The 12,012-nt window shown below is 52.5% G+C and overlaps 1 protein-coding gene across 5 annotated transcripts in view; it reads left to right on the top strand.

Moving 5' to 3' along the window:
• Positions 1-12,012, top strand: part of LOC146871979 (ubiquitin carboxyl-terminal hydrolase 49-like) — a 507,658-nt gene that overhangs the window by 432,892 nt on the left and 62,754 nt on the right. For all 5 annotated transcript variants that reach the window (XM_085652728.1, XM_085652768.1, XM_085652756.1 and 2 more), the window contains one exon: positions 8,582-8,795. In XM_085652728.1, coding sequence (XP_085508854.1) covers positions 8,582-8,795 — 214 coding nt within the window. The remainder of the gene's footprint in view (positions 1-8,581; positions 8,796-12,012) is intronic.

Here is a 12,012-nt window from a genome sequence, read left to right as displayed (position 1 = left end):
GAAAGAAATTAAGAGCCTGGGCATCTGGCTAGACCAAGACCTCAGCTTCAGAGCCCAGGCAAGAAAGACGGCTGGTACGTGCTTTGGCCTCCGAGCCGCACGGAAGATCCTTCCCCTAATCCCCCCCCCCCCCCCCCCCCCCCCAGTCCAGAAAAATCTTAATCCAAGGCCTCGTCATATCACGACTGGACTACGGCAACGCCCTATATCTAGGTGCCCCCATTGCCGTTTTGAACAAACTCCAGCACGTACAAAACGCCGCAACAAGGCTACTCACAGGGACAAAACTCAGATGCTCAGCCAAACCCGCCCTTAAAGCTCTCCACTGGCTTCCAATAAAGGAGCGAATCGCCTTCAAAACCCTGTGTATCTCGCATAAGATCCTCCAGGGCAAAGGTCCTCCAATACTAAAATCATTCATTAAATGGCACAAACCTGCCAGACAGCTGAGATCAGCGGCCCTCTCCCTGGCTTCTGTCCCCAGAATTAAACGAGTACGCACAGGAGGTCGTCTCTTCGCTCACAACGCCCCCAAACTGTGGAACACCCTCCCCCTCGCCATCCGGGAGGAAACCAACTTGCTGCGATTCCGTAAGCAATTAAAAACCTGGCTTTTCCCTCAATAAACCTCATCACAAACTCTGCAACAGTCCTCACAGCGCTGGGATGCCCATGGGTAGCTACGCGCTCTACAAATCCGATAATAAAATAAAATAAATAAACTAGTAGGTCAGGCCTCTCTTTTCAAGTGTTTGCTTAAATAGTATCTTTATAACACTTAGCCTCCTGGCTTTCCACAATTCAGTCTTTTAGAATGGCATTGCCTTTCTGTATTGCTGTGTATGATGAACACCAAAGAGGATCCTTCAGTAAAGAAGACATTTTTTTTTTGCTGAATTCTTATCTCCAGTGGGGGATATATTCTTTCATTTTATAAACCATCCAGCTTCAAACCTTTGAAACTAGGAAAACAGAGGAAGGTGTGGAAACTAGACTGTTGATCAGATTGTCGTATAAATGTGAACTTCCTAATAAACCCTACTGGGCACTGTGGAAGTTTTTGAGTCCTAGGAACAGTGTACGACTGCTTTTTGCAGTCGAAAAGGGGAATTCTGCCCGTTTGCGACTGCAGAAAAGGTCTGCATAAGGTATTAACCCTATTTTGCGAGCCACTAACCTATTAGCGACTCGCAAAATATGGTTAACGACTCGCTGTGAGGAAGGGGCATGCCAAGGGCGTCCATTCCTAATGGCGAGTGTAAATGACATGTACCATTGTATCTGAAAGAAACACGTTAGTTAGATTCCTCACCTTAGAATATCCCCAGGCGTCAGACTGGATCCGGAAGATTTTTCGTCAGCAATACCCCTTGCGCGTCGCTAGGCGTCGTCTGCGGCTCCGCGTCCGTCGTCGGCGTCGTGCGCCGGAATGACGTCGTCGGAGTACTTAGACGCCGCCATCGCGCGCTGACGTCAGTTATTCTTTTTTCCGCGCCAGTAAGCGCAGATCCGGGAGAGCTACCCCTTTAGTCATTTTTTGACTAACTTTTTTGATCCTTTTTGATCTTGTCTCGACTCCGGTGCCGGTAGGATGCCTGGTTTTAAAGCCTGTGCTGACTGTAGCCGCTTGATGTCGGTTACGGACCATCACCGACGGTGCCTTTACTGCTTGGGCCTCGACCACGACGCGGAGTCATGTTCGGACTGCAAGGCCCTGACCTCGAAGGCTAGACGGGAGCGGTCCCGTAAGCTTCTCGAGATTCGCCACTCGGCTCCGCGCCCCTCTCGATCCCGGTCCAGGAGGAGGTCCAAGGATCGGTCGCGGAGCCGCAGCCGACGTCATCATCGGTCGTCGGGATCCAAGTCTTCGGGTAAGTCGAAGCACTCCAAGAAGTCCAAGAGGCGACACCGCTCTTCGGACTCCCCTCGCCGGTCGCGCGACTCGGCCGAGGGTCAGGGTGGTGCCGCGCAAGTCCCCATACCCACCGGTCCCTGGGACTGACGCGACGCCGGCAGAAGTCAGTGCCTTCCTCTCGGCCATGAGGAACCTGGCTCCGCCGTCGACGCCCGCTGGCGCGCCTTCGGGCCCCGCGGACCCGACTGGGCAACCTTGCCTGCCGGCGGCCCCGGCGCCGTTGACGGCTCTGGCCTCGACGCCGCAAGCGCCCGAGGGACCCGTTCCCGAGTCCCCGCCGACGCCGGTCGACCTCGTCACGCCTCCTCCGCCGGCGTCGACACCGGTACCACCTCCGACGCCGACTCCGCTCGGCGTCGAGCCCCGGTTCAGCCCCGGTCCGGGCCCAGCGCCGACACGGCGTCGATGGACGCCACGTTCGGCGCCGCTGGAGACACATTTTGTCTATCGCCCGGCTCTGATCCTTCCTCCTGCATACCAGGAATCGGATGATGGGGACAACTGGGAGGGATCCGAGGATCCTATGGCCGCTCAGGCTCAACTGTCACAGGACTGGGCAGATGAACTGGGGGAGGCCAGTGGTCTGGATACCTCTCCGGACACTGGATTCATCTCTCCTCCGACTGTGGCTTCGGAGGAGGGTGCTGCTTTCTCTGTGGTGCTGCGCAAGGCGGCCGCAGCCCTTGGGCTCGAGCTACCTGCCGTGGCTGTGAGGACTAACGTCCTCACTGAGGTGCTTCAGTCTGCAGCAAGCTCCACTGAGCCTCTGCTGCCATTCAATGAGGCCCTCACTGACGTTCTGCAGGGCACCTGGTCCAAGCCCTCCACAGTTCCTCCTGTGGATAGGAACGTCGCCAGGCGCCACCGCCCTGCTCCGGGCGACCCCAGTTTCCTGTCCCAACACCCTACCCCCGAGAGCCTGGTTATCCAGGCCTCTACCTCCCAATCCTCCTTCCCGACTGCTCCGCCGGACCGGGATTCCAAGAGGCTGGAACAGTTCGGCAAGAAGCTGTTCTCCTCCCTTAGCTTGGGTCTGCGGTCTTTGAACTCCGCCTGCCTCTTGGACCGTTATTCCCACTCTCTGTGGGATACGGTGGAGGACGTGCTGCCCCTGTGTCCGGAGGAGGTCCAGACACGACTTACCCAGGCTCTGGCCGATGGGAGGGATGCAGCACGACATGCTATCCGATGTGGGCTTGACACTACGGACTCGCTGGGTAGGGCGATTTCTACCTCAGTGGCGCTTAGACGTCACGCCTGGCTGCGGTCCACATCCTTTTCGGGCGATGTCCAGAGCACCCTCATGGACATGCCCTTTGATGGCACTCGCCTTTTCGGCGAGAAAGCGGACAGTGCGCTGAATCGCTTTAAGGACTCCCGGGCTACGGCCAAGTCCTTGGGCCTCTCGGCCCCGCGGTCGCAAACTTCCGCCTTTCGCCCCTTTCGTGGCGCCTCCTCACGTGCGCCTAGCCACCGGCCGCAGAACCAACCTGCGCGCGGTCGCGGACGTGGTTTCCGCCGAGGCGGTTCTGGAGGACGACGCGGTCAGCCCACCTCCAGCCCGGCAGCATCCGCCTCAAAGCCTTCCTAGTCCGAGCTTTCAGGCCCATTCCACGCCAGTGGGCGGCAGAGTTCGCCATCACCTGCTCCACTGGCAGTCCATCACATCGGACAGGTGGGTGCTGCAAATCGTCCGAAGGGGCTACTCCCTCCCCTTCGAGACGACCCCTCCAGCCATGCCACCGCAGCACCACCGTATCTCGGGGGATCATTTGAATCTTCTCCACGAGGAAGTTTCGACCCTCTTGGCCAAGGGGGCCGTCGAGCGCGTTCCGAGCCCAGAAGTAGGTTGTGGTTGTTATTCCCACTACTTTCTGGTTCCCAAGAAGGGCAAAGGAGGCCTACGCCCTATCTTGGACCTCCGGAACGTCAATGCCTTCCTCCGGAAGGAAAGGTTCAAGATGTTAACCTTGGCTCAGGTTCTAGCTGCCCTAGACCCTGGAGACTGGATGGTAGCGTTGGACTTGCAGGACGCATACTTCCACATCCCCGTCCTGCCGGCCCACCGGTGTTACCTGCGGTTCACGGTGGGCCAAGAGCACTTTCAGTTTACCGTGCTCCCCTTCGGCCTCACCAGTGCCCCTTGGTCGCAGCTCATCTGCGCAGATCAGGGGTTCCAGTCTTCCCCTATCTCGCCCCAGACAGTCGTCTCCCACCAGACTACGGCAGATCTCCTGCATTTGCTGGGATTTTCCATCAACGTGCCGAAGTCACACTTGAGTCCCTCTCAGAAGCTCCTCTTCATCGGAGCGGTTCTCGATTCGGCGCAGTTCCGGGTCTATCCGCCGGAACAGCGGGTCCGGGATATTCAGGCCCTGATTCCCATCTTTCGGCCTCTATCCTGAGTTTCGGTCAGGCTAGTGTTGCGGCTTCTGGGGCTGATGGCCTCCTGCATCCTACTAGTGCATCACGCCAGGCGGCGCATGCGGGCTCTGCAGTGGGACCTGAAGTTTCAGTGGGCCCAGCATCACGGCAACCTGTCCGACCATGTCTTGATCTCGGAGGGCACTGCACGGCAGTTGCAGTGGTGGCTCACGGACCACGATTGGGTCAAGGGCAAGAGCCTCTCCCTTCCCCAACCGGAGCATGTCGTAGTGACGGATGCGTCCCTCCTGGGATGGGGTGGCCATATGGGAGAGGCGGAGATCAGAGGCCTCTGGTCTCCGGCGGAGTCTCGTCTCCACATCAACCTGTTGGAGTTGAGAGCGATCCGACTTGCACTGAAAGCCTTCCTTCCCTCTGTCAGGGGAAGTGTCGTGCAGGTGTTCACGGACAACACCACCGCCATGTGGTATTGCAACAAACAGGGCGGGGTGGGGTCGTGGACCCTTTGTCAGGAGGCTCTGCGCCTCTGGACGTGGCTGGAACACCAGGGCGTCACCCTAGTGGTTCAACATCTGGCGGGCTCTCTGAACGCCAGAGCAGACGAACTCAGCCGCCGGTGCATGATGGATCACGAATGGCGTCTGAACTCCGAAGTGGCGCAAGGTCTCTTTCAGCAGTGGGGAGAGCCTTGGTTAGATCTATTCGCCACCGAAGAGAACGCGCAATGTCAGCAGTTCTGCGCGTTGGAATTTCCAAGTCGGCACTCACTCGGCGACGCTTTTCGTCACGAGTGGAGTTGCGGTCTGTTGTACGCCTTTCCGCCTATACCACTTCTGCCCAAAGTGCTGAAGAAGATCAGGCACGACCGGGCCCAAGTCATCTTGGTGGCTCCGGATTGGGCACGAAGGTACTGGTATCCCGAGCTACTCAGTATGTTGACCGATCCTCCGATACGTCTGCCCCTTCGGGAGGATCTTCTGTCGCAGCAGCAGGGGACGGTCCTCCACCCGAACCTGTCCAGCCTCCACCTTCATGCGTGGAGATTGAGCGGCGGCAGTTGATGCCATTTGACTTGCCTCCAGAAGTCTGTGATATCATTCTGGCAGCCAGGCGTCCCTCCACAAAGACGGTATACGCCTGCCGGTGGAACAAATTTGTGGCATGGTGCACAGCAAAGGCTGTGGATCCCCTTTCCGCCCCTCTTTCTGAGGTTCTCCTCTTTCTTCTTTCTTTGGCCCGGCAGGGCTCTGCCCTGGGCACCTTGAAAGGTTATCTTGCTGCCATCTCTGCCTTTTTGCGGCTTCCTGATCAGCCTTCTCTTTTCAAGTCCCCTGTCGTTACACGCTTTCTAAAAGGAATTACTCACACGTTCCCTCCTGTCCCTTTTGTAATGCCTCAGTGGAACTTGAATCTTGTTCTCACATTTCTAATGTGCGCTCCCTTTGAGCCTCTTCATAATTGTCCTCTTCGTCTGCTGACGCTTAAGACTGCTTTTCTGGTAGCCATCACCTCGGCTAGACGGGTGAGTGAGCTCCAGGCTTTATCTTCAAAGCCTCCTTTTCTCTCTGTTCATCCGGACAAGGGTGTCCTTCGGCCTCGTCCCTCCTTTCTTCCGAAGGTGGTGACCCCCTTTCATCTTGGGCAGCCTGTCACCTTGCCCACCTTCTTTCCGCCTCCGCATCCTTCCAAAGAGGAAGAGAGGCTCCACCGTCTAGACCCAAAACGTGCGCTCTCCTTTTATCTGGACCGCACAAATCAGTTCCGGGTGGACGACCAACTTTTCGTTGGATACGTGGGTGCTAAGAAGGGGAAAGCTGTGCACAAACGGACCATCTCTCGGTGGGTCGTTTTGTGCATCAAAATTTGTTACTCCTTGGCAAAAAAGGACCCTCCTGTTGGGCTGCGCGCCCATTCTACTCGGGCCACGGCGGCTACTACTGCTTTGGGACGAGGCGTCCCTTTGCAGGACATCTATCAGGCGGCAACGTGGGCTTCGCTACACACGTTTGCCAGGCATTATTGCCTTGACAGCCAAGTCCGGAGGGATGGCTTCTTTGACGGTTCTGTCCTCCAGGACTTTCTGGTGTGATCTTGGTTCGCAGACCCACCACCGGGGATGGTATTGCTTGGGTATCTATTCTAAGGTGAGGAATCTAACTAACGTGTTTCTTTCAGATGAACAAGTTACTTACCTTCGGTAACGATGTATCTGTAAGAAACATTAGTTAGTTAGATTCCTCACCGACCCACCCATCCTCCCTGTTCTGCGAACTGACATCTAGGGTTAAGGTTATCCTTTTCAGGCCCCTAGATTTTCTTTTTGGCACCAGTTTCGGTCTTTGCATGGCTCTGCGTTCCTGGCGCGGAAAGCTATGTACAAGAACTGACGTCAGCGCGCGAGGGCGCATCTAAGTACTCCGACGTAAATCCGACGCCGACGACGGACGCGGAGCCGCAGACGACGCCTAGCGACGCGCAAGGGGTATTGCTGACGAAAAATCTTCCGGATCCAGTCTGACGCCTGGGGATATTCTAAGGTGAGGAATCTAACTAACTAATGGTTCTTACAGATACATCGTTACCGAAGGTAAGTAACTTGTTCTTTACGACTGCATTTGTGGTCGCAAAACACTCACAGTTGACCATCCTTTTCAAAATGGTGGTAAACCATTCGCAAACGGGAAGGGGTCCCCAGGGGACCTATTCCCCTTTGTGAATTGGTGCGAAAATATTTTTTAAGAGCAGGCAGTGGTCCCAATGACCACTGCCTGCCCTCAAAAAATTAAACTGAATAATAATGAGGCATGCAATTTGCGACCCCCATTGGGAATCGCAAACAGTGTCTGAGACACTGTTGTACATTCATTTTTGAGAGTCGCAATTTGATGCAATTTGACACAACTTACGACTTGCAAAAATTAATGATTGTACATCTGGCCCAGTGTCTTTTGTTTTTTCTTCATGTTTTTTTTTTTTAAATGGCTTTGTTTCTCTGCCAAATATGTCTCATAGTCTTCGGTCTAAATTTAGAAGTGTACATGTTTTATTTGTTTTTTAAACAAGACTAAACATTGAGGGCCAGATGCATCAAGCATTTTTCTCCTCGTAAACGGGCCGAATGGCAGAATCTGCCCGTTTGCGATCGCAAACAATGTTTTTACGATGCAGCAAACACAATTTTGCAATTCGGTAACCTATTACTGAATCGCAAAATGGGTTTGCGATTTGCTATTTGGAAGGGGCATGTTTAGGGTGTCCGTTCCAAATAGCGAATCCTAACGGTATGCATGAATGTTTTGTGACTGTGAATGCGGTCGCAAAACATTCGCATTTTACCACCTACTTCAAGTAGGTGGTAACCCATTCGCAAGTGGGCAGGGGTCCCCCAGGTCCCCTTCCCCTTTGTGAATGTTTGTAAAATCTTTTTTTTTAAAGCCAACAGTGGTCGCACGGACCACTGCCTGCTCTTAAAAAGATAACTTTTTATTTTTGAAACGCATTCTGTTTTCCTTTAAGGAAAAGGGCCTGCATTAAAAAACAAAATGCTTTATTTAAAAGCAATCACAGGCATGGTGGCCTGCAGAGCCCAGTAGGCCACCATCCCTGTGATTTTTGCGATTCCTAGGGGGTTGCGAACTGCGACCTACCTCATTAATATTCATGAGGTAGGTCATTTGCGATCACCCTAGGAATCACTAAAAGTGTTCCACACACTTTTATGCATTCCGTTTTGCGATTCGCAATTAGGAAATCGCAAAACGGAAAAGATTCGAAACTAGGAAAACGCAAAATGGTTTCTTTATGCATCAGGATCTTAGCCCCTCGCAGCCCTCTTTTCTTTGCACAAGGCTGGAGGTATTTCACTGTTTATAAATTCAAAGAAAATGCCCCTGATTGTTAGTAAAAATACAGATAAGTAACCTGTACTTCGTTTATAAACCCCGCACCAAGTTTTTATTCCATTGGATAACACGCCTCCATCCAAACAGTAGTTCTAGATTAGTTTCCATCCCGGACACCCAGCTGTATTCTCAGTGACAATCTTATCAGGAGAATTCTCCAGCATTAACAAACTAATGTCATTGCATTGAACAGCACTTATCCCTCTTTTTATCTAATGTCTCTACCCCTTGTGTGAGATAGCTCTCTTCTTTGAGAAGTCTCCACTGATATCTGAATGTGTTTTTGTCTTCTGTGGTAACTGCTTTTACTAATGGGTGTCCATCCTAAGAGCTATGTGTTTCTGCTGGGTCACGTCTCACAGCGTTTCTTCCTATTCAGGTGACTTGCCTAACGTGTAGTTATAAGTCTGATACAGTGGAGCCTTTTTGGGACCTTTCCTTGGAGTTTCCAGAACGCTATCATAACATCGAGAAGGGGATTTTGCCTATCGCATCCACAGAATGCACACTGACAGAAATGTTGGCCAAATTTACTGAAATCGAGGCTCTTGAAGGGAGAATCTACGCTTGTGATCAGTGCAACAGTGAGTGTGGTGAGTGTCCATGCATGGCTTGATATGGTTACCTTATTTTGTGCACTTTTGTGCTGCATCTTGTTATACTAATGCGGAGTAATACATGCATTAACTACCTGGCAAAGAACATATGTGCCAAAAAGAACAATGCTGAGAACTTCAGAGTCTGGTGCGATTGTAGTGGAGTATTCTATTTAGTTGGGTATTTTCTTATTTGTGGTTTTGTTTCCGTGTCATATGTTTATAAATATGACTTAAAGCGTTTAACTCAAATAAAGAAAAGTGGGGTTCCTTTGGTCACTATAGCCTCCATTGTAGGATGTCGTATTATTCTGTACCTAGCCACTTGAAGTTTAATTCTCACTTCTGGTCGACACTGAATCTATGTCACCAATATTTCTGCTCAGGGGTACAGATGATCGATTCAAACCTTTTATACACTTGAGGACTGTCCTGGTTTTATCTCTTTCAGGATATACATATGTTATCTCCAGCATCTTTATGTGCTGGTTCCTTGTGAAATTTGAATCATCCCTCTCAGTTTTGAAAAAAATGTGACATGTGTACCATTGAACGATCGGCTTCATACTTCCGTTATATGGGTATTTTTCATACTTGTTTACATTATCTTGTTTATGTGCTCTATCCAGTTCCTGATGTTGCATGACGAAATGGGACCATACATCAGACCATTACATTTTTGAAGATTGCTAGAATCTCCTTACCCATATTAACCTATATTTTTTATATGATAAAATACCACATTACGATGAGAGCCACCATTTAAGGTTCCTTACTATCATTTTACAAATATTTGCCCTATGTTCCTACTGTTCGTTGCCATTGGGTAATCTTTACTGTTCTTTTTAGGTCTCGGCTAGCGAAGGCTGCGCTTGCGCAGTCTCGCTCGCGAGAATTAATGACTTGGAGAAGAGGGGCTTGCACCCGCCCCTCTTCTCCCCTGTTCTCCATTGGCTGGCCTCTTGAATGCTGGCCAGCCTCTGGAGAAGAGGTCAGTCACTCCATTTAGGCCCCGTCCTTTTCGGATCGGGGGGCGTGTTTTTTGCGAAAAGTCTCAGGGAGGAGACAACAGCAAAACACGCCCCCGAATCCGAAAAGGACGCTGCCTTCCTCCGAGGCATTTCTGCTCTGCCTCGGAGAAAGGCGGTGGTGTCTTCCGGTGCCCTCGTTCCTCTTCGTCACGTGTGCGTGCCTTTTGCTGCTCCAATCGGGAGTCGGTACTCGGCTAAAGAGCTTCTGCTTCACCTAACTAGTGCCCCAGCCCAGGGCTTCATTGCGCTACACGCTCCAGCTCGGAGCTCCTATTCAGCTGTACAGGTGGACCGCTGGCCGGCTCTGACCTCCATTCCGCGCTGTTCCTTTCCTGAACCTCCACCCAGCATCAGCTGCTCCACCCCTGCACTTCCACCCGGCCTCGGCACTGACTTGCATGGCTGTTATCTCTTCCAGCCTCCCAGCTACAAGACGAATGTTTCTGTTTTTAAAGCTCCCAGGCACTATGACCCAGTGACAGTGAAGCTCCTCAAGGCCACGTCCTTGGCACTACGGCGCTATTCTTCCTGAGAACGTGTCCGTGTATACTACGTGACAACATTTGTAACAACCGGAAACTGTTTATTTGCGCTTCGGACCGAGCATGCCTCAGTGAGTAGTGTCTTTCCCCGGAGCATCATCAGCCGTAATTATCCTCCAACCCCTCCCACCCCTATCTGCTGCCATCCACCTATGTGCACCTATGACCCCTGACAACGCACCACCATGCGCGCCGCTGCCTTTTAGCTAAGCATAAATACAACATGCCTAATCTCCATGGTTTCACCCTGCAGAGTGCCTGTATCATAATATCCAGCCCCAGTCCCGCGAGGTTCGCCCTGTCCCCCCTCCCTTCATTCCTGCACCTTGCCCCCGGCCTGCATCAGTCCTTATCCAGTGCCGGTTATTGCACCGCCCCCGGTGCTGCAGTCAACCCCCACCCTGCCCCAGCCCCGGTCCTGCACTCACCCTGCACCATGCCCCCTGCATCAAACCTGAGCCTGTGCCGGCCATGCACCTGCACCCTTAGCTGCACTCAGCCCCCATCCTACACCATGCCCCCTGCACCGGCCCCGATCCAGTGCCGGCCCCGCAAAGACCTACACTCTGCACCAATAGTGAGTCTATGCGCTAACTGTGTATAGTGCCTACAGCCCGACATACTTCACGTCAGCTGCAGATACGCGCTTCATACTGTTCAGAATGGCCCCTGTAAAAATCACCCACAGCTTTTACGTCACGTGCGCGTGCCTTCTGCTGCTCCAATCGGGAGTCGGTACTCGGCTAAAGAGCTTCTGCTTCACCTAACTAGTGCCCCAGCCCAGGGCTTCATTGCGCTACGCGCTCCAGCTCGGAGCTCCTATTCGGCTGTACAGGTGGACCGCTGGCCGGCTCTGACCTCCATTCCGCGCTGTTCCTTTCCTGAACCTCCACCCAGCATCAGCTGCTCCACCCCTGCACTTCCACCCGGCCTCGGCACTGACTTGCATGGCTGTTATCTCTTCCAGTCCTAAGGTTTCACCGAACCACAGTCCTGAAAACTGGGTGCTTATTGAATGCACATTAGTATTAACACAATAAGTAGCATGAAGTTAAAACTGCACTTGTTCTAACATTAGTGAAGGTAGGCTTCGATTTCAAAATGGCGACCGCTGCCTCTTCTCAGCAAGTAAGCCTCTGCCTCAACTGTGCGTAGAAGATTCATGCACAAGCAACTTTGTCAACACTATTTGAATGGTAACAACCCTCCCAGCTACAAGACGAATGTTTGTTTTTAAAGCTCCCAGGCACTATGACCCAGTGACAGTGAAGCTCCTCAAGGCCACGCCCTTGGCACTACGGCGCTATTCTTCCTGAGAACGTATCCGTGTATACTACGTGACAACATTTGTAACAACCAGAAACTGTTTATGTGCGCTTCGGACCGAGCATGCCTCAGTGAGTAGTGTCTTTCCCCGGAGCATCATCAGCCGTAATTATCCTCCAACCCCTCCCACCCCCGTCTGCTGCCATCCACCTATGTGCACCTATGACCCCTGACAACGCACCACCATGCGCGCCGCTGCCTTTTGGCTAAGCATACATACATACATACATACATACAACATGCCTAATCTCCATGGTTTCACCCCGCAGAGTGCCTGTATCATAATATCCAGCCCCAGTCCCGCGAGGTTCGCCC

The sequence above is a fragment of the Triturus cristatus genome, chromosome 1_1, assembly GCF_964204655.1.
Source record: "Triturus cristatus chromosome 1_1, aTriCri1.1, whole genome shotgun sequence".
Taxonomy (NCBI): Eukaryota; Metazoa; Chordata; class Amphibia; order Caudata; family Salamandridae; genus Triturus; species Triturus cristatus.
The sequence above is the reverse complement of the archived record's forward strand: the minus strand, read 5'-3'. Positions and strand labels throughout refer to the sequence as shown.